The sequence below is a fragment of the Annulohypoxylon maeteangense genome (genome assembly GCF_022496945.1).
Source record: "Annulohypoxylon maeteangense strain CBS 123835 unplaced genomic scaffold GGS22scaffold_7, whole genome shotgun sequence".
Classification (NCBI taxonomy): domain Eukaryota; kingdom Fungi; phylum Ascomycota; class Sordariomycetes; order Xylariales; family Hypoxylaceae; genus Annulohypoxylon; species Annulohypoxylon maeteangense.
The window spans coordinates 404,942-427,092 of record NW_025953254.1 but is presented as its reverse complement, the minus strand read 5'-3'; the positions used below and the strand labels follow the sequence as shown (position 1 = coordinate 427,092).

At 49.2% G+C, this 22,151-nt stretch overlaps 11 protein-coding genes across 11 annotated transcripts; 6 read left to right on the top strand and 5 right to left on the bottom strand.

Annotated features, from left to right (window-relative positions):
- Positions 1-133: 133 nt before the first annotated feature.
- On the top strand, positions 134-2,386 carry GGS22DRAFT_161244 (nagb/rpia/CoA transferase-like protein). The gene is made up of 3 exons (XM_047961059.1): positions 134-528; positions 588-1,676; positions 1,737-2,386. Exons 1-3 carry the CDS (start codon positions 431-433, stop codon positions 1,831-1,833), a joined length of 1,284 nt encoding a protein of 427 aa, XP_047819403.1. The 5' UTR covers positions 134-430; the 3' UTR covers positions 1,834-2,386.
- On the top strand, positions 2,387-5,083 carry GGS22DRAFT_161242 (uncharacterized protein). The gene has a single exon (XM_047961058.1). It carries the CDS (start codon positions 2,606-2,608, stop codon positions 4,859-4,861), a length of 2,256 nt encoding a protein of 751 aa, XP_047819402.1. The 5' UTR covers positions 2,387-2,605; the 3' UTR covers positions 4,862-5,083.
- A 286-nt stretch (positions 5,084-5,369) lies between these two features.
- GGS22DRAFT_130726 (acyl-CoA N-acyltransferase) lies at positions 5,370-6,233 on the bottom strand. Its single transcript, XM_047958467.1, has 2 exons — positions 5,812-6,233; positions 5,370-5,748 (listed from the first exon to the last, which is right to left on the bottom strand). The coding sequence occupies exons 1-2, from the start codon at positions 6,122-6,124 to the stop codon at positions 5,387-5,389; spliced, it is 675 nt and encodes a 224-aa protein (XP_047819401.1). The 5' UTR covers positions 6,125-6,233; the 3' UTR covers positions 5,370-5,386.
- Positions 6,234-6,416: 183 nt separating this feature from the next.
- GGS22DRAFT_130723 (DUF1715-domain-containing protein) lies at positions 6,417-7,402 on the top strand. Its single transcript, XM_047958466.1, has one exon. It carries the CDS (start codon positions 6,558-6,560, stop codon positions 7,230-7,232), a length of 675 nt encoding a protein of 224 aa, XP_047819400.1. The 5' UTR covers positions 6,417-6,557; the 3' UTR covers positions 7,233-7,402.
- Positions 7,403-7,512: 110 nt separating this feature from the next.
- GGS22DRAFT_179400 (21 kDa subunit of NADH dehydrogenase) lies at positions 7,513-8,288 on the bottom strand (the record flags this gene model as incomplete). The annotated part of the gene is made up of 3 exons (XM_047963675.1): positions 7,513-7,537; positions 7,593-8,101; positions 8,235-8,288. The coding sequence occupies 3 exons, from the start codon at positions 8,286-8,288 to the stop codon at positions 7,513-7,515; spliced, it is 588 nt and encodes a 195-aa protein (XP_047819399.1).
- Positions 8,289-8,531: 243 nt separating this feature from the next.
- Positions 8,532-9,662, bottom strand: GGS22DRAFT_161237 (ubiquinol-cytochrome c reductase complex ubiquinone-binding protein). Its single transcript, XM_047961057.1, has 4 exons — positions 9,493-9,662; positions 9,344-9,369; positions 8,922-9,099; positions 8,532-8,854 (listed from the first exon to the last, which is right to left on the bottom strand). Exons 1-4 carry the CDS (start codon positions 9,549-9,551, stop codon positions 8,806-8,808), a joined length of 312 nt encoding a protein of 103 aa, XP_047819398.1. The 5' UTR covers positions 9,552-9,662; the 3' UTR covers positions 8,532-8,805.
- A 112-nt stretch (positions 9,663-9,774) lies between these two features.
- GGS22DRAFT_130710 (band 7 family-domain-containing protein) lies at positions 9,775-11,002 on the top strand. The gene is made up of 2 exons (XM_047958465.1): positions 9,775-10,247; positions 10,356-11,002. The coding sequence occupies exons 1-2, from the start codon at positions 9,927-9,929 to the stop codon at positions 10,872-10,874; spliced, it is 840 nt and encodes a 279-aa protein (XP_047819397.1). The 5' UTR covers positions 9,775-9,926; the 3' UTR covers positions 10,875-11,002.
- Positions 11,003-11,403: 401 nt separating this feature from the next.
- GGS22DRAFT_187847 (uncharacterized protein) lies at positions 11,404-13,545 on the bottom strand (the record flags this gene model as incomplete). The annotated part of the gene is made up of 2 exons (XM_047964649.1): positions 11,404-13,254; positions 13,306-13,545. The coding sequence occupies 2 exons, from the start codon at positions 13,543-13,545 to the stop codon at positions 11,404-11,406; spliced, it is 2,091 nt and encodes a 696-aa protein (XP_047819396.1).
- Positions 13,546-14,797: 1,252 nt separating this feature from the next.
- On the top strand, positions 14,798-16,673 carry GGS22DRAFT_161232 (DUF676-domain-containing protein). Its single transcript, XM_047961056.1, has 3 exons — positions 14,798-14,984; positions 15,111-15,410; positions 15,475-16,673. The coding sequence occupies exons 1-3, from the start codon at positions 14,928-14,930 to the stop codon at positions 16,432-16,434; spliced, it is 1,317 nt and encodes a 438-aa protein (XP_047819395.1). The 5' UTR covers positions 14,798-14,927; the 3' UTR covers positions 16,435-16,673.
- Positions 16,674-17,142: 469 nt separating this feature from the next.
- Positions 17,143-18,700, top strand: GGS22DRAFT_161231 (DNA glycosylase). Its single transcript, XM_047961055.1, has one exon. It carries the CDS (start codon positions 17,271-17,273, stop codon positions 18,618-18,620), a length of 1,350 nt encoding a protein of 449 aa, XP_047819394.1. The 5' UTR covers positions 17,143-17,270; the 3' UTR covers positions 18,621-18,700.
- GGS22DRAFT_161230 (uncharacterized protein) lies at positions 18,701-19,740 on the bottom strand. Its single transcript, XM_047961054.1, has one exon. The coding sequence runs from the start codon at positions 19,570-19,572 to the stop codon at positions 19,063-19,065; it is 510 nt and encodes a 169-aa protein (XP_047819393.1). The 5' UTR covers positions 19,573-19,740; the 3' UTR covers positions 18,701-19,062.
- Between the last annotated feature and the right edge of the window lie 2,411 nt (positions 19,741-22,151).

Below are 22,151 nucleotides of genomic sequence, written 5' to 3'. Positions count from 1 at the left end.
GCAACCGACCCCGCCATCAATTTAGTACCATGTACCTACTAGGGAGGTACAAAGCTACCTACTAAACACAAACCCCATTAGGTCATTTGCGTATTTCGCGGTAGATCGTATTGACTCACAATTCTCATTCTCACAAAAAAAAGTTGACAAACGACAACCCGAAGACTCGACAACGCTTTGTCAACGAGACTCGTTATTATATCATTGAACTATTGGTTCTTAGATATTCTTTCTTTTTTTTAATATCGATTTTTATCTTTCATACTAAAACCCAACAATCATAACATTCCCGGTCACTAAGCGGGGTTGCGAATTGCAGGTTGCGTTCTATTTGCGCCGACCAACATCATACCCTGATCGTTCGATTGAAATTTGTTGGAGCCTCTACACAACCAGATATCTCAACGAGGAGTTCGTATACGATTGAAGCATGGCTCCTCCTAAGGGGGGCTATGCACCCGACTTGGACAAGTTCCTAGACGCGTTGAAGAGTCGACCAGTTGATCATTCCGTCGATTTTCTCATTTCGTGAGCGCGAGGCCTTCTGCTGCTGTTGTTGAGATTGGAGGCTAATTTGCCTGGTATAGCCTTCTTAAGCGACGACAGATCCGAGGGTCTGAGCCATGCGCCATTGCTACCGCCCACGTCCTCCTCCAAGTTGTTGCCAGGGACAGATGGAACGACGTCGACCAACTCATCGGGCGCATTCAACTGGTCGGTAGGAAACTTGTGTCAGCGCAACCTCACGAGCTAGTGATTGGAAACGTTGTGAAGAGAGCGTTGGGCTTGATACGCGATGAAGCAGAAGAAGATAGAAATGAGACCGGTAGCGACTCGCAGCCAGATATCACTCCTTCCTTACCCCCTGCGATCACACCCGCTCCGGTTGAAAGACAATTCCGGCCCCTTTCACTAGCTACCCTTGGGTCGTTTGCTCGTACGCAGTCCATGTTCAACCTACTATCCGATCCCGACTTCATTCCCTCGCCTTCCTCCACACCCAAGCTAGGGTCAAACGCCTCGACACCTTTACGGCATGCACAATCTACAAACATACACGCACTTCGGTCAGAAGTGATAGATGGAATCGAAGAAATGATGGATGAGATCAGACAAGTTGATGAACAAGTTCAAGCTTATGCTGAGATCACCATTCACCCAGGAGATTATGTATTAGTCTACCAACCATCGAGGACAGTTCAGAAATTCCTCACACGGGCTGCGTCGAAGAGGAAATTTACGCTCTTTCTTGTCGTCGACCCATCCACAGCCAGCAATACCGAAGACCCATATGCATCATTACGGAAATCTTTGTCATCTGGAGGATCGACCGTGATTAGCATCATGAATATTGGTCTTGCGGCCTATATGTCGAAAGTCAATAAAGTCATTCTCGGAGCCCGAGCGATTACTAGAAAGGGAGGGGTCATCGTCGACTCCGGTGCTGCAGCTATCGCCCATGCTGCACGAGAACAAGGCAGACCAGTCATTGTTTTAGGCGGAGTCTATAAGCTTAGTCCCGACCATCGAGCACATCACGAAAGTTTGGTCGAATGGGGTAACCCTTCCAAATATGTAAACTTCGCAGACGGCGCAATGGTCGGGCAGGTGAGTGTTAGGAATACCGTTGCAGAATTCGTTCCTACGGACCTTATTAACACGTATATCACAAACTTGTAAGTGGCTATTTTCAATAACAAATAAGATGCCACCAAGTTGCTAACTTCTCATGATAGGGGCGCCCACTCTAAAGATCACCTGCACGGGATCATTGGCGACCATTACAACGACGAAGATATCGGCTTCGATCTCTTCGGGAAAATCCAAAGATGAGGCTCATAGCGTCATGTCTAATTGTGATCATCTAGCGCCGATCCCATCCGGCGATAATCTAGACAATCTAACAACCTAGCGGGTAGAAGTCTCAGCCCAATATGTCGGATGGGTGTATACCTAGGTTGCCTCACTGCCTCGGCATATCTGCATGTCTAACAAAGATGCTGTGGTGGTGTGCAAGTCCATTCGAATTATTCCGGCAGTTTGACTCATTTCTATTGCTGCCTCATTGAGGCGGTAGGCCGCGTCACTGAGAAGGGTAGCTTGGCATGCAAGTGCAGGGGTTTTTCAACAGGCAAACACAGAAGAACGACAGAGAGCAGTTACTAGAACGTGGGGTTTTTGGTGGGCTGACTTAGAGAAGCTTGGTGCTCCTCCATCGCCCGGGATCGAGCGAATCTCGTTTAAGGGATGGCCTGCTTGGTTTATCGAGGGCTGAACAGCTCAGCCTCCAATGAAACTGTTTCCTGCCCCAACGCTTCGTGCTGATGGGATTGAATAGCTCGGGTCGTAGATAAAAAGAAAATAAAAAATACTTTGTAATCCGAAGCCCATCGGGTCCAAGCTTTGTTCATGATTCATAAATGGCGCTCGCACACGACTTTCGCCGCATTACTTGCCTATCCTAACCATCGAACCATCGAACAATATCGATACCTACATATTAATCAACTAGCTCTTACATCAACACTTTAGTTGTCAAGTGAATGATCTGACTTCTCCTAAGCATAGCATAACATAGCATAGCATTTCTACATTCGATATTTTCATGATGGAAGAAGCTCCACCTCCTCCATACAGCGAAAATGATACATTTTCGCATCCGGGACGGTCGCCGTCAGCCCGAGCTGGAGCAAACGACGACACTGCTTCCGTCACCGAATCTTCTTCTCATGGCACACCCATTTATACACCACCGGAAACTCCCCGGGAATCACATTTCAACCTCCCTGGAGTCGATGAGCACCGTTCAATAACATCTGCCCACTCTTACTTCGAGTCTCGCCCCACTCTCGTCAGCCGCTTGGCCGGCCAAAACTTCGTGGCCTCGTTAGCTATCACGGAGGATGCTTCTCCAGACGACTTCCCGTACCCGAGCTGGGCAAGTGTCCATGACACCACCGAAGAAGATTGGCAGACATTCTTGAACCATCTCCTGCCTGACCATGCTGCACGATCTAACTCCCAAACCATCGACCGCAAACTGCAGGCAGAAGATGATGCACAGTCATCCAAGACCGAAAGAAGTATCGCCGAGGCGCAGCTCGGTCAGATCAAGTCACCCTCGAATTTATCACTACAGCCTTCACACGACATCGATACTATGGTCCGCGAGTGGAATGACGGTTTCTTCGGACCAAGAGGCGTAACTATACAGCGGGCTCCACACTCGTCCCGTAGTGCATCGGAGACGCCCGCTTTCGAAGATCCTCCCATTTCCGTACCGCAACCCCAGTCCCAGCCCCGGGAACAGGAACAGGGGCAGGAACAGACTCCTAGGTCAAAATGGAACCCGTTCAGACCGTTCGACATTAGTAACCAGGGTGTCCGCATCGGACCTCTTTCCATTGACAACGACCGTGTAGCGTTCGGGGACTCATTCGAAGTCGACCGCAACGGCGTGCGTTGGAACGGTCTATCAACCAATGACCTCAAATTCGAAACCGACAACGGTACCCGAGGCGGCGCTCCCCAAGGCCCAGGTTCCTTCACCAACATCCCACCCGGAAGAGGCGGGCTCGGCGAACACCCCATAGGTCGCGGCCGGGGCGGGCGCTGGTGGAGAACCGCCCCGAACCCAACCCCCCACAACCCCCGAGCCCCCTCCCCAAGCGCGCACTCCAGCGCCTCCTCCTCCTCCAGCTCCTCCGACTCCAGCATCGGCAGCCTCCCAGACTGGGACGACCTACGGGACAGCCAGCTCCCAATCACCAAGCAATCGATCTCAACCTGGCTCTCGCACCCGGAGCAGCCCGTAACAAAAGCCATACTCCGCAGCGCGCGATCCAACATCAAAGCGGCGCGGAACGCGCCCCCACCCACGAACGACCCCGGCTGGGACGTCAGCAAGCAGGCCTTGCGGCAAGAAGTGCGGTCGCTCCTCGCGCGTCTGCAGGATCTGAAGAGGGAGCAGAAAAGAGCAGCGCGCGCGACGCGGAAGGAGAGGCGGGAGGTGAAGCGCGCGGCGAAGCGGGAGAGGAGGGAGAGGAGACGGGAGGGGAGACGCAGGGGCGCGGCGTTCGATCCGTTTGGGGTTGCGAGACGACATACGGCTCCTGCTCCGCCGGCGGTGCTTGAAGCCTACGTCCCGCCCGTCCCGCCCGTACCGCAATTCAACGCTCCGTTCGGGGGGTTCGGGTTCGGTGGGAGGGGTAGGGGAGGGGGAAACGCGCCGAGGCCCTGGGAAGCACATGTGCGGGCGGCGCGGGAACAGGCGGAGCGAGCGCGGACGCAGAGCGCGGAGCAGGTAAGGGTCGCGATGGCGCATGCGGACTCCGTGTGTGCGCTTGCGGCGACGCAGGCGGGACGGGCGCGCGAGGACGCGCTGAGACAGGCTAGTGCTGCGAGGGCACAGGCTGCTGCTGCGGTTGCTGGGGCGGGGGGTTCGTATTCGTACTCGCATGTGCAACCCTCGCCACAGCCGTGGAGGATGTGGGGTGCTGATGGTGGTAATGAAGGTGTTGGGAACGCTAGACGTGGGTTTGGTAGTGGTAATCATAGTGCTACTTGTGATAATTGTGGTCATGTGAATAAATACGAGAGGGCAGATGCGCTAGAGGCGCAGTTGAAGGCGAAGACCAACGAGCTTTCAAGGCTGTGGAATGAGGGTTGGACACAGGATGCGATGGAGACGATACACGGAAAGGGTGAAGTTAACGAGATGGGATTGACAAAGTTAGAAGCCGAGGCCAAGAAGCTGGAAAGTGAGATCAGAGATCTCTCGAGAGATGTGAATCAGTTGAGACTTGAGGCTGATGAGGAGATGGCGAGGAAGATGGCGGAAGAGGAGGGTTGGCATGGGTAGATGGGATAATCTAACTCAAGACTTTAGGATTTTATGATAACGGAGCATGGTATCTAAGGATGGGCTTGGGTATTGATGGTATATTGATGGTACATGAATAAGGGATTCAGGGGTTAAGGGGTTATGAATTTGCCAACTACCTACGGTATAGGTTCGTAGATTTTAGTCTAGTTATGAATTTACGGTAAACATAGTTGTGTAAAGTCATAGATTCATCATTCAAGAATGAACCTTTAAACACTTTAATTTCATCACTCGTCTATTTCCTATCCGAACAAGTCATAAATGCCCCTCGTAGACCAGATGTGCAAACGATGCAGTTCTCAACAGAAACCGACGCCGGCTTTTCCCGCCTCGGAGAGAAATTTATTCAGACCAATACCATGCCATATGATGAAATCCACATACATCATCTCAACCCAGCCCGAAGAATTTCATGGCACTGCTTAGAAGTTTGTCGAAATCGTCTTTGCCTTCAGTCTCTCTCTTGACCCGTGCTATCATCTCTTCCCTCTCGCAAACTCCCTAAGAATGCTTACTCTCGTCCTTCTCGACTAGGGCTTGGACGCCTAACGCACGGCCGACCTTGACTTTGCGTTTAGTCTCCTTCGGTTTCTTGTCGTCGGCCTTTCCTGCGTCTCCGACGGGCTCGCCCTCATCCTGGGCTTCTCCTTCGTCGTCGAGCTGGGACTCGCGGATTTGCTCGCGGATGCTAGAAAGGTCTAGTCGCATGCAATGGGCATCCTCACCGTCGGCATAGTACTTGGACTCGGTCTTCTCCTGGTCGAATCCGAGAGTTTTGGTGTAGAGGTGGATAGCGGCTTTGTTGGAAACGCGGACGTGGAGGCTGACGTATTGGGCACCGAACGTTTCGACCATGGCGAGTTCTGTTATCTCATGTTAGCATATATAATCATGTAGGTGAATATCTAGTAGTATAAGAAACTTACGACTTTGTCGCATCAGCTTCTCGGCAATACCCAGGCGACGGTGAGTGCGCATGACTGAGAGAGAGGTGATGTGGCCGTGCTGAACACCGTCGGAGGGTTCCTCTTCCATCTTTGCCAAGACATAGCCGACGATCTTGGGGTAGTCATAAGGTGTCTTCTTAGGTCGAGATACGTCAACGGCAACGTAGCTTAGTTGAGGCCATGATAAAGCATGGTATAAGTAATATTTCATAAAGTAGTTCTCCGGTAAGTTCTCGAGGTTGGCATGTTGGATTAGCGGGATATCTGACGGTTCTAAGCGTCGGATATCCATGGTGAATATGTGCCTCGGTCTAATCTATTCTTTGGAGTAGATTCTTTGTTATCCTCTTCCTAGGTGGGAAAACGTAGCTAGTTTGTTTAATTCAACATTGAAGCTCGAGCTTATTGTCACTTTTACACTACACAATCAATAACTCATTATCGATAACAAAGTGGTGGGGTAAGTACCTAATTCTACTTACTAGGTACCTGGGAGCGCTTGCCCCTCTATCCCGATTCGGTCCTTAAACGAATTATGAATTACGGTTTAGCTAAGCTTCGGAGACGACATTTAAGAACTAAATATTCTGAATACGTTTAGACTTTCATTAAAACTATTATTTATCAAAAGCAGGTCAGGCCAAAGGCTGTATAAGACACCAAGACACCTAAAATCCGCGCCGTTTTGATAAATACCCATTTTCGGGTATTGCCTCACTTTCAATATGTCATCAGACGACGATCCGTTTGAAGAGGTACTCAACCTCGAAGAGAAGTATTATAAAGAAGGTTATGACGAAGGCTACAAAGATGGAGCCGAAGCCGGTCGCATCGAAGGCCGTTCCGTCGGCATGAAGCAAGGATTCGAGAAATTTGTAGAGGCAGGTCGTTTACAAGCCAGAGCTACAATCTGGGCAAACCGAATACCAAACTTGCGGAGACAATCCACACTCTACGGCGACTCACAAAACACACAAAAGGACTCGCAAAACACACAACAAGACTTACAGAAACAAGCATCACCTCAAGAGCCCTCATCTAATTCTCAGGGAGAGAAGAAACCCGAACCTGAATCTGAAGCTGATGCTGAATCCGAATTGCCAAAGACTTTACCTCTTCTTAACAGCAATACGCGACTAGAGAAAAACGTCCTAATGCTCTATGGGCTAATGGAGCCCGGAACATTGTCAACGACGAACGACGACGAGTCCGTCAATGATTTCGACAGTCGGATGAAGGCGGCTCAAGGCAGAGCGAAGATGATCGAGCGCGCTATTGGTGAAGGAACCAAGAAAGGGTCGGCAGAGAGATTCCGGCCGAGTCAACCAATTCAGAAGAATGAGAACATCGAGGATATTGGTCAGATATCTCGGCGGACAGAGGGAGAGGGGAAAGGCTAATTGTCGTATACCTCTACCTCAGGAGATGGAATTAGCAAGCGATATCCCCATGTAGATTATGTAACTTTGTCAATCGTCTTAGTACGTCACTAAGAACCGAAGAAGTGCTCTACTGAAGCATTCTAAGCATTCCCGGCTAAAATGTGAATCAAGTCGATCAATGCATTCAAGTGCTGCACATCAACGCCGTGAAAGCTTTAACCGCAATGAAATCTAGGATTAGGGCTGTTCTGATTTTCCTTCCTATGTATATACACTCGCCCCTCGCACGCATCTCCATCTATTTGAAAGTCCGGCAAGGATATCTATACACAACGTTAGCATCTCACATCCCACCCCACACTCTCTCATAGTACTCACCCCTCTGGATACGAGTTCTCCTCCGTCAACTCATACTTATACGTCTGCCACGCGCCCTCCTTCCCCAAGCTCTGCCCACTCGGCAACGGCGGCAGTCCATTCACTAGTAGCGTGTCCTTCGCCGCACCAACATTCTTCTCGAAATACGCCGCGAGACCCATCGTCTTGCCCTCTTCCTTCGCCGCGACAAGAGCCTTCTGGCCTTCCTCGCCGATCAGCTCTTGTTTCGGGGCCGCGGCGCTGCCGACGGAGAGCAAGGCCACGGCGTCGGCTTGGTTGACGAAGCTGAGGCGCGGGTATGCCCGCCGCGCGTCCCGCTTCCAGTACGGGTTGTCGGCGATGTCGCCCGCGGGGATCGTCACTGGGTCGTCGTAGTCGAGCGGGTTCAGCGCGCCCGGCGTCGGGTTGCGGAAGTACGGGTTCAGCGGCACGCCGTTGGATCGGTTGGGGTCGACGGCGAGGAGGCGGCGGATGCGCTCTCCTATTCCGGTTGATTGGAGGGTTTGTTTCTGCGGGTGGGTGTGAGTAATTGTGATTTCGGACTCGTGTATCGGGAGAGGGTGAAAGGTGCGTATGTATATATATAGCTCCATCTCGCACTGGCAATGGGGATTAGGTTGTTTTGCATTCGGGTCTGCGTACCTGGTTGATGTTCATCACACCCCCCGCAACTTTCGCAGCTGCTTTGGAAGCCATGGTGGCTGGTATGGAGAGGAGATTCTAATCGGAGGTTATTCGCTAGGTAAGTTGAAGTGAGCTGTTTCGAGGTTGCTGGTTGATGATGTTCTAGTTACAATTTCGCCGAGAAATTGCCGACCCGATTACCTTTACGCCAATTCTGTTTGGTTAAAATACTTAGGTACATCCACAAGCATGTACATCACTTATGACATGCGATCAAGAGTGTTCAAAGTTCAAAATCGTATTTTAGATTATCATGGATATAATATGTTCTAAAATTGCCTTGGATTTATCAAAAAATTGAAGATGCGCTTCTGAGACGTGTCGTGTCAACGCTAGCTCAGTAACTTGGACCATAGCTTAACGGATATCACTAGAAGACTCAGCAATATGGCTACCTATATAGGCACATATGAAAAGAGCTTGATATTCTTGATTCTTTTGCCGGTCTATTTATAGGTATACAAGATTTTGTCTACACGCGACAGTTCGACCTCCAACCGTACTTGTCTATTAGGACCATCTAAATCCATTATTCGGCGGCTTCCGCGCGGCCATGCTTGGAGTTGAGGAAGTGGTTTCTGCTTGATGTCAGTTCGACTCGGATAGAATAATATGCGGATTAGAAAGATATAGGGGTGTATGTACCGGTCTATAGCCCACGACATGGCGCAGTAGAAGAATATCATTGGGGGAGCGACGTAGAGGACCTGGGCGCTAAATCGTCGCCAGGTGTTGAAGATAGCGGCGTGTGCGGCACCGGCGAATGGGTTCTGCTTGTTTGCGCTCAGGACGTAGCTGATGATACCCTTCTGCGGTTGACCACCTGTTAACGCGGCATGTTAGTAAACCGTTTTAAATATTCTTCGACTGCGCAGTATTCGATCGCCGGTCTGATATCCTAACGGTTGTTCCTCGGTATGTGGAATTCATAGATGCTTCGAGTTGACTATGTCCTATTCGCCCGTAGTTCTCAACTCGTCTCCTCTATACCCATATCTCCCACCATCTCCCATCTCTTTCCACATGTATACAACTCTCGATCGAAATCCGAAGTAGAGTGAACTCACCAAAGTGGCCCCATTCACCTAGATACCTGTGAATATAGCGTTAGCAAGAAGTTGAGGAGTGCCTGCGTTGCTTGTATGTGGTTTCCCCAACTCGCACATAGACAATACCCGAAGAACGAAAAAGACGCAGCTAGGGCCAGTAGACTCACTTTCCATGCTTGCCAATAGGGCCACCGCCACCGGCCATCAGAGCCTGAGAAGGGCGCATCGTAAATTCCGTGTTCAATCGACGTGTGTGAATAGTCCAATTGAAATTTCGTAGAAGAGTGAGGCTTAGAACTAAGTTGTATTTCGCGACGTCGATTTCGAAGATGTTCCCGGACGACTGGACCGAGCTAAAAGTGAAATGGCAAGGTAGCGCCTCCTGTGGCTTGACATTTTTAGTCATTCGGAATCGTCCGTTTGAACCAATGAGGTAATCCCGTTAGCATCCGGAAGGAACGCACTGACTAAAGTGGGGCTTTATTCAATCCACCTTGAACGATTTCTTAAGCGCAGAAGGTCTTTCGAATTTCTACGTCGACGAGCAAAGCTAACAGACGGCAAACCATACACGAACGCCGCCTCGACGTAATTAAACGCAATGGAGAATGCACTAGGACGAGTGTACCGGTTAGCGGTCCCCGCGGTCGGTGCCGCGCTGTTGGTCCAGGCTTCGCTCTACGATGTGCGCGGAGGTACGAGGGCCGTCATCTTCGACCGTCTACAGGGAGTCAAGGAGACCGTCGTCAACGAGGGCACCCACTTCCTGATCCCCTGGCTGCAGCGCAGCATCATCTTCGACGTCCGCACCAAGCCCCGTAACATCGCCACAACCACCGGTAGCAAGGATTTGCAGATGGTCAGCTTAACCCTGAGGGTCCTACATAGACCCGAAGTCAAGGCCCTGCCTAAGATATACCAGGTTTGTCTCTCCCTCTATCTTTTTAGACATTATACTATTTAGTGGAGATATGTGGTTGCGAAATCGCAAAGAAATAAGAAATCCAAGAACTAACCCACCACCCCACAGAACCTCGGCACAGACTACGACGAGCGAGTGCTCCCCTCCATCGGCAACGAAGTGCTCAAATCCATCGTCGCGCAATTCGACGCCGCCGAGCTAATCACGCAGCGAGAAGCGGTATCGCAGCGGATCCGAGCGGACCTGATGAAGCGAGCGTCAGAGTTCAACATCGCACTCGAGGACGTCTCCATCACGCACATGACCTTCGGGAAGGAATTCACCAAGGCCGTCGAGCAGAAGCAGATCGCCCAGCAGGACGCCGAGCGCGCGCGCTTCATCGTCGAGAAGGCCGAGCAGGAACGCCAGGCCAACGTCATCCGCGCCGAGGGCGAAGCCGAGAGTGCCGACACCATCTCCAAAGCCATAGCCAAGTCCGGAGACGGCCTCATCCAGATCCGAAAGATCGAAGCCAGTCGCGAGATCGCCCAGACTCTAGCCTCGAACCCGAACGTATCGTACATACCGGGTGGAAACAAGGGAGGAAGCAGTGGGAGTCAGTTCTTACTGAACGTGGGCAGGACATGAGGGGGATGATGGGACCACAATAAAAATAAAAAGAGAAAGGGTGTCCGAAATAGGGGCATATGTATACTAGCCATTTGCTGCCCGGTTCTCCACTTCGGGGTATGAATAATATGTCACTACTAGTAAAATCTCATATTTGCTGGTGAAACTTGTATATTGATTTGCGTCTTTCTCGTAGCCAGACCAGGGTATCAATGCTGCACACGACAACTTGATACGACACAACCTTCCGATGCTTGGTTCTGCTCCTAGCGTTTCCTCTACGGGAGACTTAAGCTAAAACTAATATCGGAAATAGGGTATCTCGCATAGTCCTAATATCCCTATGCCCCATTACAACGACTAGACAATACTATCAACGCAACGCAATCCAACCGAAATGATCAACTCAACTCCTTTCGATTTCTTTCATGCGATGCTACCTCTGCTAGCCCAGTTTGTCTCTTAGATATCAGCGATGCATCAAATTAGTTGAAGTAGCCCCTTAGATGCCACGCTTCATCGTCTTCGACTCTCCTACCTCAGACCATTATTTATCAGGTGGGGTAACCGAGATCTCGCCATCGCGAATAATCCAGCCCTTTAGTTGGAGATTCTTCCATTCATCACGAACCTTGAGTCGAACCAGTTCACCCGCGGCCTTTGCATCTTCCGCGCTGTCATGACCCTCCGGTGTGCTCTCATCTGCCTCTTGCTGGATCTTCTTGTTTAACAACGTTTCCATCAGCATTTTGAGGCTGTTTCGATGTGGGAGACCGCGCTTATGAGGAAACAGGAGGATGGTGTCGATACAAGTAGGGTGAATGATTCGGATGGCGTTAAGGTCATTCTCAAGTCCATGACCGATGAGAGGCGTGTCTGTACTAATCAGTGAGAAAAGAAGATCGCGTGCTGCTTTGGGATCTGATGCGATCTTGAGCTTGGGTTTTGCTTCAGAGGATGGCGTTGGTCTATGATCTTCTCCAGGCACCCATCGTTCAGCCGAGGCCATGGCCTCCGGCGTAACGCCAGAGTAGCGGGTATTCAGATCCAACACCTCGCCATATGGTTGCACTAGTATATCGGCCAAGATCTCGTAATTTGGCCAAGATAACGCGGTTACTCTGATCAACTCAAGACCATAGACGGTGTAACCCATTTCGCAATCGAAACAAACAGCCCTATCTTTAGGGGCGGTTGGGTTGTGTGGAGTCTCGCAGAAATTGAGGATACTCGCAAGTCGGTTGATATCCGTTGTCTTGAATACGTGTGTGGACGCCGTGGCGCATCCGCCCGAGTCGTCGTCGACATTCTGGTGACAGCAACGATATTTCTTCTGGGCCTGTGATAACTTACCAGGACCACGTTCCGTAAAATAGACTTTCCCAGGGTGGTACGTACAAGTACCATTTGATGCCAACGCACCATCGTCTCTTCGGCCCGGGAAGACCTGGAAGCGTCTTGTGCATCTATCGCAAACTTCCACATTGCCGGAAGCGGTGACGCTTGCGCGAGCTTTCTCTATGTCTTCGGCTAGAGGAATTTTAGATACATAGCCGTGCTTCTGGAGACCGTCGAAAGGCCAGACTAGTCGAGGGACAAAATCAACCTCTTGAGCTCGAGTTAGACCGGTGTCGATGGGTTTGGGAAGATCAGGCGCAGTCTGCTCGTCGCTAGTCTTGGTGGCTGATGTTCGCTCTTCCTTCCATTCGGCCACAGTCATGCGTTTGTATGCCATGATCTTATTTCTTATTGCGTTTGCATAGATCTGAAATCGCTTGATAGCTACCTCTTCCTCGTCGTCGAGCGTTTTTATAATGAGTTCTTGGTCAGATAGCAATAACTGTCTCGACGTCTTATCTTTAGCACCCTTTTTCAGCTCAGAATTCAAGCGGGCATATTGTTCGTGCAGGGCACCGACGAGCTTGAGGCGTGTACCATGCTGGGCTGGTGACTTCTTCAATAAGCGAGGGTTCAGCGTCTCCGGCTTCTTAGCTGATGACTGCGTGGATGATTGGGTATGTTTGCTTGCTTGTGTATTCGAAGCACGGCTAATAGAAACTGTACTGGCAGTGCTTGTAGTGCTTGCAGTAGATCCCGCATGGCTAGGTACCTTGCTAGTGGGGACAGATGAGGCTTTCATAGTGTGTGGAGCTAAACTTGGACTCTTGCGTATCTGGGAAGTCACGGAAGAAGTTGAGCTGCTACGCGCTAGGGAAAGGGAGCCTTCACTCTGAGTGGCATCAAGCCGAATGGCACCTAGATGACCTCTAGACCGGTAATGGTTCTCGGCCCGGCTATCCTCAGCCTCAGCCGGTTCACTTACTGGTCGCTTTCGATCCATAGTGAGCGGAGAGGAGGCTTTCTTGCTACTTAGGTGATCTGGAGGAGACATGACATCCTAAATTCTGTAAGCTTAAATTCAAGTTGATGTGGCGTATTCGGTTGTTACCTGTTTTGCAACTTGTGGATGAGGCGGAGCTGGTGTGGTCGAGTTAAGTTTGATTCGTTTCCTGGGTAGTACTTGGTCGGAAGGTGTTGTGATTTCTTGGGTGAGTGACTCCTCTGAATGTTTGCTAAGAGTAACAGGCAGGTCGATGTCATTACCATGTTTGAATAAACACTGAAAGGCTGTGCATTTGTCCCCCGCTGGACATGGTAGGCTTTTCAGTGACGCAAGTGAATTGGCCATCGTGATCGGATTAAACGGTGGCGAGGTTTTAAGAAGTTATATAAGAGGAAGTGACAGAGTAAAGAGATGGGATTACGGGGCTGTCAAACGGGTGATGGAGGCTTGAGTAATATGGATATCTAGGGTATCTCAGGATAGCAGAGGATTGGGTTGTTGTATCAATTCAATTTATGTACTAGGTAATCTTGTCGTCATCTGTCGTAAATTCGTCGAAATATCGAAGAGAATGCAATGCAATACGTCGTATGTTTATGTCGAGTCCAAAATGAAATTTCCTGAGAGTAGACCTATTCTCTTAGTTGCCAGAGAGAAAGGCTTATCCTGATGTTTTTATGGTTCCTAAGTCTTCAAGCTTATGTAGATTTATTTAGAAGACAAATGTCATATTCAGTTATTACGCAGAATAGATGTGGTATACGTCTCGATTAGTGAAATGCAGTTACCATGAAATAAAACAACAGCGCTTTCTAACGTTGAATGTGAAGATAGTAGGTGGGAATAAAGACGTGCTCTTACCTTCAAAGTTCATACTGAGACGTTTGTTGGCTTGAAATATTCCGAGGATCACCCGTACTCAAAAAGTAATGAACAAGAATCTTTCATAACTTTTTGTGAATATCTTCATAAATTTTACCATTTCTTAGATAATTTACATTTAATTGCCTGTAGGAATTGTATAAGTAAACTCAAAACTCATGAACACCTACATACTTTGACCTAATAGTTCTATTCTCATCAAATCACTAGACTGTAGGTTGGATTAACAAGTCTTTGAAGGAGGCTATTCGTACTATGTATTATATGGTACTAATGCTGAAGTCTGGATTCTATTGTACAATTTTAGCGTGTGAATAGATAAAGGACAATTCTATTATCTTCATTATCTCTTAACGTGTAAGGTCAACAACAGATATATGCAAGTTTATCAAGGCCAAGCAATCCTAATCATCTTTAACATTGGCTTAATATTTCCCTAGAAATATTATAGCAGCTGGTGATATCGTGAATCCAGTCTTCAACCTAAACTTGAAAGTATTTATAATTCTCAAGTGTACTACATATGTAGGGGTCGCATGCATCCAATCGTCATCGTGTCCAACTAAAGAATCTCTGGAAGTCGCTACGTCAGCCCTAGCAGCCTAGAAGCCTAGGCGCCTGCTCAGCTATTCCCTTAGAGACTCGGTTTATGCACGGATACCCGGAGTTAAAACATAGGATTGTCATAGCTCCCTATTTTAAGAAACCCGCGGACAGCGGATAGTCTCATGTTACCGACGGGGTCTTTTTCAAACAGTTATTTTACATCCTAAATATTTCGATAATTCTCGATCATAAACTTCTCCAGCGAAACCATTGTTCGAAACGATAAGAAACTGTTCAAGATGGAATATAATGGTGGCAACCTGGCAGCAGATCACCTCTGCGTGCTTGTTCATGGTGTAAGTAGTGTTACCATCACAATCCCTGCCTGCAACCCTCATCTGCGGAGCCGGTGTCTGTACAATCTGGACAATCTGCACGTCATTAGGTAAAAGTAGGTACTGACATAACATCCCTCACCGCAGCTTTGGGGCAATCCAAATCATATGAAGTCCGTTGCGAAAGCGTTGAGAGAAACGTATTCGGAAGACAAACTCCACCTCTTGGTCGCCAAACGAAATAGCGATAGTTTCACTTACGATGGTATTGAGCGTGGTGGGGAGCGGGTATGCCTCGAGATTGAAGAGGAACTCGAAAGTATCCGAAACAAGGGCGGGAAGATAACAAAGCTGAGCATTGTTGGATATTCTTTAGGGGGATTGGTGGCCCGTTATGCGATTGGGTTACTGGAAATGAGAGGCATTCTCCGTGAAGTCGAACCAGTAGTATGGAACCCCTTTCCGACTTGACAAAGTTGTTGTATCCCTGACTAACAATGGCGATCTCTAGAATTTCACAACCTTTGCTTCGCCGCACCTGGGCGTCCGAACACCCCTGCGAGGATGGCATAATCACATCTGGAATGTTTTGGGCGCGCGAACTCTATCTATGTCCGGAAGACAGTTGTTCACAATCGACCAATACCGTGACACCGGTCGACCGTTACTAGCTGTGCTTGCCGACCCCGAATCGATTTTTATATCTGGTTTGAAGAGGTTTAAACGTCGGACGTTATACGCGAACGTGGTCAATGATAGAAGTGCTGTCTATTATACGACAGGCATAGCTAAGACGGATCCCTATATGAATACCAGCCGGATCAAGGCCAACTACCTCAAGGGGTACGAAGATGTAATCCTAGACCCGCTGAATCCGGTGTCACCTCTAGTCTCAAAAGCCGGCAAAGGCATAGCCGGTTTCACGGCCGGAAGCTTGGGTTTTCTACGGAATACCCCGTTGATGCTTGCGCTAGTCATCTTCATCCCATTCGGTATTACTGCCTTTTTGCTCAACTCTGTCGTACAGACGTTCCGCAGCTCGAGGCGCATCCGACTATACGAATCAGGTCTTACAGATATCCCGGTAGAGAATTACCGTTCACCTATCTGGATCAAGGACATACGAGGCACAGTCGAAGACGTTTACGAGAACCTTAACAGTTTGCAAGAGGAATCGTATCTTCATGCGTCAGACGATGAGGGTGATGGTGACGATCTGAATAAGGCTGAAGCCGAGATTCTAGCCCTGGAACGAAAGAAATCTCACCCTCAATTCCCAACTCTAGCTTTGACTCCGTCTCAATTCGCCATGGTCGACGAATTGGACAAAGTCGGATTTCGTAAATATCCCGTCTGGATTCACAAGGTCAGGCATAGCCACGCCGCCATCATTGTTCGTTCCGATACACCAAGATTCTCGGAAGGTCTCGTCGTGCTTCGTCATTGGATGAAGGAAGAATTCCTCATCTAAGGTGGCTAAGTATCGAGTACCTCTATTTCATTTGATTAGGCCATAGAAAGGAGTTCAGCGGGAAAGGAGTTGTATTGGTAGCAAGCGTTTTGGAGAAGGCCTATTTTTATTGATACCCTTGGCGTGGGAAAGATAGATATTCGTTGCTGGTTTAATAGACATTTCCTAACTTAACATTACAAACATTTTATTTGAATATCGTTTTCTTGAGTTACTCACTTTAATATAGATATTTGTTAGCCTTCAAGTTCCTGTCTGAAGGATGGCACACATCTCACGAACAAACCGACGTTCATATGTCTAAAATCTCTTCCTTTTATCAGGATATCGTTATTAGTTATAATAACAATATGCGTGTGGACAAAATAAGACGATAGGGCAATAGACCAGCGTTTCTGTTCCTGTAATAATGATGGTAGAAGGATTATTATAAGTGTATAGAAGTATGCCACTGATTGATATATGTTTGATAGTAACAAAAAAAAGTTGAATTTATGTTAACCTCCTTCCGCTCCTGCAGTTGGTGCTAAATGCGTTCCGTAGTCGCGATTGCGCATCGGCGGGGCATTGTGTTACCAAACGGTCGGGGACCAAAGCCGTTATGGGACGAGAACTAACCGTAAATGGATTAGTGAGGTGCCAGGATGCAGGGTCCAACGCGCGAACCAGTACGGAACTTTACACGCCAATTACGTTCTCGAAATTCATAAGCATATATGTTTAGTACTTGCTAATGTATTAAGGGGAAAGACGAGCCTCGTTCGAAATACAACATTGACGGACAGTATGATGCTTTATCGAGCGTATCGAGGGCTATATACAGTATTACCAGCCAAATGCCTCCTCGACCGATAGTCTCGCCGCCGCGTCGGATCACCAGATCCTCGCTGGCGCGCTTCCGTTTCGGCGACGACGGCTCCAACTCCAGCACCAAGGAGAATTCGACCCCTCCTCCTGCTACAGATATCGAGGACGTGATCCCGAATACGGCATCTATACGAAAACGTAAACGTACCACAACAATCCTCGAAACCCCTTCATCCTTAGCCTCATCCCCACGGCCCGCTACCAAGATAGAAAAGATCGAAGAAGAGATCGAGACGAAGAAACTTCCCGCCCCACGACGCCAGCGCAAACCCGCCCGCAAAACCCTCGACGCAGAGACTGGGGAATCTAAGGTTACCGCGCCTTCCGACTGGGAGGAAATCTACGACACCGTCAAAGCGATGCGCCAGCCAGGCGGTCCAGCCTCCAACGCAGCCGTCGACACCATGGGCTGCGAGCGTCTAGCACTCACCTCCGCAAGCCCGCGCGACCAACGTTTCCAGACGCTAATCGCACTAATGCTCTCGTCACAAACAAAAGACACCACCAACGCCATCGCAATGAAGCGTCTCCAAACCGAGCTCCCACCCCACACTCCCGGCGCTCCAATCGGTCTAAACCTCGAAAACATCCTCGCAGTCGACCCCGAACACCTCAACCAGCTAATCTGGGCCGTCGGCTTCCACAACAACAAAACGAAGTACATAAAAGCCGCGGCACCGATCCTCCGAGACAAATGGGCGAGCGACATCCCGGACACAATCGAAGGGCTAGTAGCGCTCCCCGGCGTAGGCCCAAAGATGGCGCACCTATGTCTATCAGCAGCCTGGGGACGGACAGAGGGGATCGGGGTCGACGTGCACGTGCACCGGCTGACGAACATGTGGGGCTGGCACGCGACGAAGAGCCCGGAGGAGACGCGGCTCGCGCTGCAGGCGTGGCTGCCGCGCGACCGGTGGCGCGAGATCAATTGGCTGCTCGTCGGCTTCGGGCAGACCGTGTGCTTGCCGGTGGGTAAGAAGTGCGGGGATTGCGAGTTAGGTCTGCGCGGGCTGTGTAAGGCTGCTGAGAGGAAGAAGGTTGCGGAGGGGAGGAGGGTGAGGGAGAGTGTTGTGGTGGAGAAGATGGAGGTTAAGGGTGAGGATGGTGGGGCGGGGGTTAAGGTTGAGGTTAAGGAGGAGGAACGGGAGGAAGAGATTGTGGAGAGGGATGTTGTTGTTAATGAGAATATGGAAGGTGTAGTGAAGAAGGAAGAATCTACGGAGAGGTTTGAGGATATAGGAAAGGTTGAGGTAAAGTCGGAGTGTTCTCCGGAGTCAAGACAAGCGCCGAAGAGGTCACGGAAATCAAGGAACGGTTAAATTCTAGGGTTGGGTCACTATACGGATGGGATTGGGCAGAATGTAACATATCACAAGGACACGATCAGACTTAAGGGGGTATATAATGTGTATAAAAATCAAATTGTCTTCGTAGAGGCTTCCTCTTGAGAGGAGGCCTCGTAATTGCTAAGCAAGTATTCATGTATGTACAATGCTGCAGAAATCTGAAAAGTGTCGGCCCACCCTATATTGGCAGGCCTCAGATCTCGTAGAGAAGCCAACTCCCGACCACGATGTCAAAGATAAATAGTTCAGGGATGCTCCCGACTGATTCCGCCTGCGCCGTCGCAGGCCGTGTAAATGAATAACAAACGTACCCGAAGCCAATATGCCCGGACGCCATGCTTCGTAGAAGAGGAGCAAATAGAGATGCGGGACCAAACCGGCTTGTTGGCCGCCACTCTATCTATCGTGTAGGTAATCAAGGGGTGTTTATGTTGGTGGTGGATGTGGTGGAGGAATCGGATTTAGAAGTCGGATGATCGAATCGCGGAGGCAAACGTCCGGGTCGGGTGCAACGGCGATGGACCGTCGAGAGCGACGATCGAGCAGACCTTCTCTTATACACCCCGGATGACTTGCGTTCGTTCCGACTCGAGCTGGGCCGCGTTACGCTCGTGCGATTCCTTCTTGCACTGCGATTGGGGATTGATGTTAGCACAGACGAACCACAACTCTCCTTATCGAGACCAGACTCGGCAAGATACTCGGCGAGTCCGACGAGCCACCATTCCGTGGCGGAATCGTCGGTATCGCTACACGAGGAAGAAGTTGGATTCATGCTTACGTCTTCTAATCCGCTGCACTTGTGATCCTCTAATAACCGGTGCTTGGCGCAGAAGTGGCCGTCGCAGAAACCGCAGTCGCCAACGATTCGTTGGGCGGCGGATCTGCACTCCTTGAAGGTGCATCGAGGCTTCTGGGGCGCCATGGTGATAATTATTTTCTGAGGGTTTGTGAAGGTTTAATTTGCTGATAATAGTTGTAGGGACGAAGATGTGCGTCGTCGTCGAAAATTGTGAAGTTGCGGTGTTAAGTGAGTTCCTAAGGCCGGAATGGGTAGGATGAGGATATCAAGGGGGAGTGTTGAAAGCGGCGGCTACGTCTAAAAGTCAGAAGACGATCTTTTTAAATGAGAAATGACAGAAATGTCGGACGATGGTAAGCTAGTGGAGAAGACGCCTTGACCAGGCAAAAGGGAATAGCAAATAGAGGCTGAATTGGATAGTGGTTGGCTCGCACGTGTAGATGAATGGACCTCGGCCGTGATAGATGACTTACAGAGAGTTAATACTCAGATCACACTTGTTTGTTCGGCAGCTATCAAGAATTCACCGATTGGTGTTCTGGCTCGTCGAATGTGATTTTGTGTGATTGCGTTTTACGAGTTTGTGATGTGAGACGGAAGTGTTGAGGCAGTGAGGCAGTGAGGGCAGAAGTCGGTGGTAAAGTAGTAAAGCACTACTAGGTGGTAGTAAAAGAATAAGAAGGTAATGATGAGATGTCGACGGCAAGGAAGGAATGGGAAAGGTTCCACAGGGGATGTATCGCTCTTTCCTATCAAGTGAATGACTCTTGACGTTGGCGGCGAGGATGGAACCTTGGAACCTTTTAGAATCCAAATGGGTTTAGTTAGGTAACGTAAGGTGGAAAAGAAAGGACAAGGCGAACGCGAACGACCGGGTTCCTTCGTTGGGACAATCTAGACAATCTAGGGTCATTTTGTGATCAATGATCATCAGCTTTACATAGTACCACGTAGTAATTGACCTATTCTTCCTACCTTGCCTACTAATTAATACTAATACTAAAACCAATACTCATACTCTAATAGTAACCTGGTCTTTGCAGGTCAGGCCGTTTGGCCAAACCATACAGACTAGACCATACAAGCCCTCTTCAAACTTATTAGTGCAAGGTATTCAAGTTACCGACATACTACGCATAGTATTCAGGTATCAGTTCTGATGACGACGATTCCGCGCAAGGCTCCGAAAGCGGGAGTCGAGCCGATTAGGTATAGCCGGGGGAATCTAGTGGGATTGCCGTAGGGATGCACGTATCAGTAAAAACCGGGGGCAGGGGTTCGACGGACAAGGATAAGAGAAGTAGACAAGGGAAAGAACAAGGACCGGGGTCACTCATCTCCAAAATGGAGATTCCCATCAACCCATTAAATCCATTAAGCCCCATTAGAGAAGCGACAAGTCATCAATGTACCTTAATTCGGGAATTCGGCGTAAAGTCACCATCTGCACCTGCTGCACTCGCTCTATATACCTGGGTATACTTACATCATGCAAGGAAAGAAAGGCCAAAGACTATATGCGTACTAATAATAAGTCGAACTCTAGCCGACTCGTCGGGACACGCAAAAACAAAGACTCTTTTGTTTCTAAGAAAGTTAATACCTAATACTAAATGAAAACCGCTACAGGTAATATGAAGGAAATTGCTCAATGGCTGCTGATACTACGAACATCCCGGAAGAGAAAATGGAGAACACCATTGATTCCAGATTCCAGATTCTCGTTCAACTGCAACTAAGTTTCTTACTTCATGCGGGCGATAACATTGAACCAACCGAACTCACCCGATAAATATCGAGAAATATCGGGCAACTTCGCGCGCGAGCCGGCTATGATACTAATCGACTAATCTGCTAATCTATTATATCTTATCCATACCTAGTATCACATGGGAAGTCGGCGACGCTGTCGTTATCTGAGACCTCGACTGGCGTGATCAAATGAGCAATTCATAAAATAAGGGGATATGCATCCCTTCCGCCGCAACGCTTACTAGGTGGTAGTTGAACCGACCGCTTCCATTCGCCGACTTGCCTTGGAAAGCTTACCTTTCATTACCTCTCAGACTGCCACATGTCCGTCCGGATGTCTGTCTAACATCGCTGCACCGGTACTTTTATTACTTTTATTTCCTTAATTACTTCATCCCGTCTTCCCGTTACCATTCCTGCCATTCTGCCCCAGCACGGTCGTTTTTGTCGTGTCGTGTCGTGTCAGAGTGGGAAATATGCAATGCGGTTCGATCAACTTGGCAACTGAAACTTGGCAACACCATTACCACCCGGAACGCCGTTGAACGTTTTGCGGTGTTGCGGTATTGCGTGGTTCAGTGTTGCGTGTGTAGAGGCGGCCCCGGGGTAATAACGACTCGACTAGCGGTGCGCAAGGGCGTCGCCGTTGGCGTTAGTTGTTAGTTTATAACTCTATCGACTCGTATCAGATCAGGGGGCAGAAGAGGCTGTACTTAGGTAATGTTTTATCGACTTTATCGACTATCCGATACTATCGTCTCCAAACTCCGGATGCCCCTTAACTCGATTTGATACGAACACGCGAGACTAAACTTCGTGTCACGGACCGCTGTTCTCGTCTGTGGAGTTATGAACCATGCAAGGACATTCCGCGACACCGCAGTTCTTGGATTGAAAATCAAAAATATCTTGCTGACCGACTCGACTATCTCGTATATAGAATGTCGATC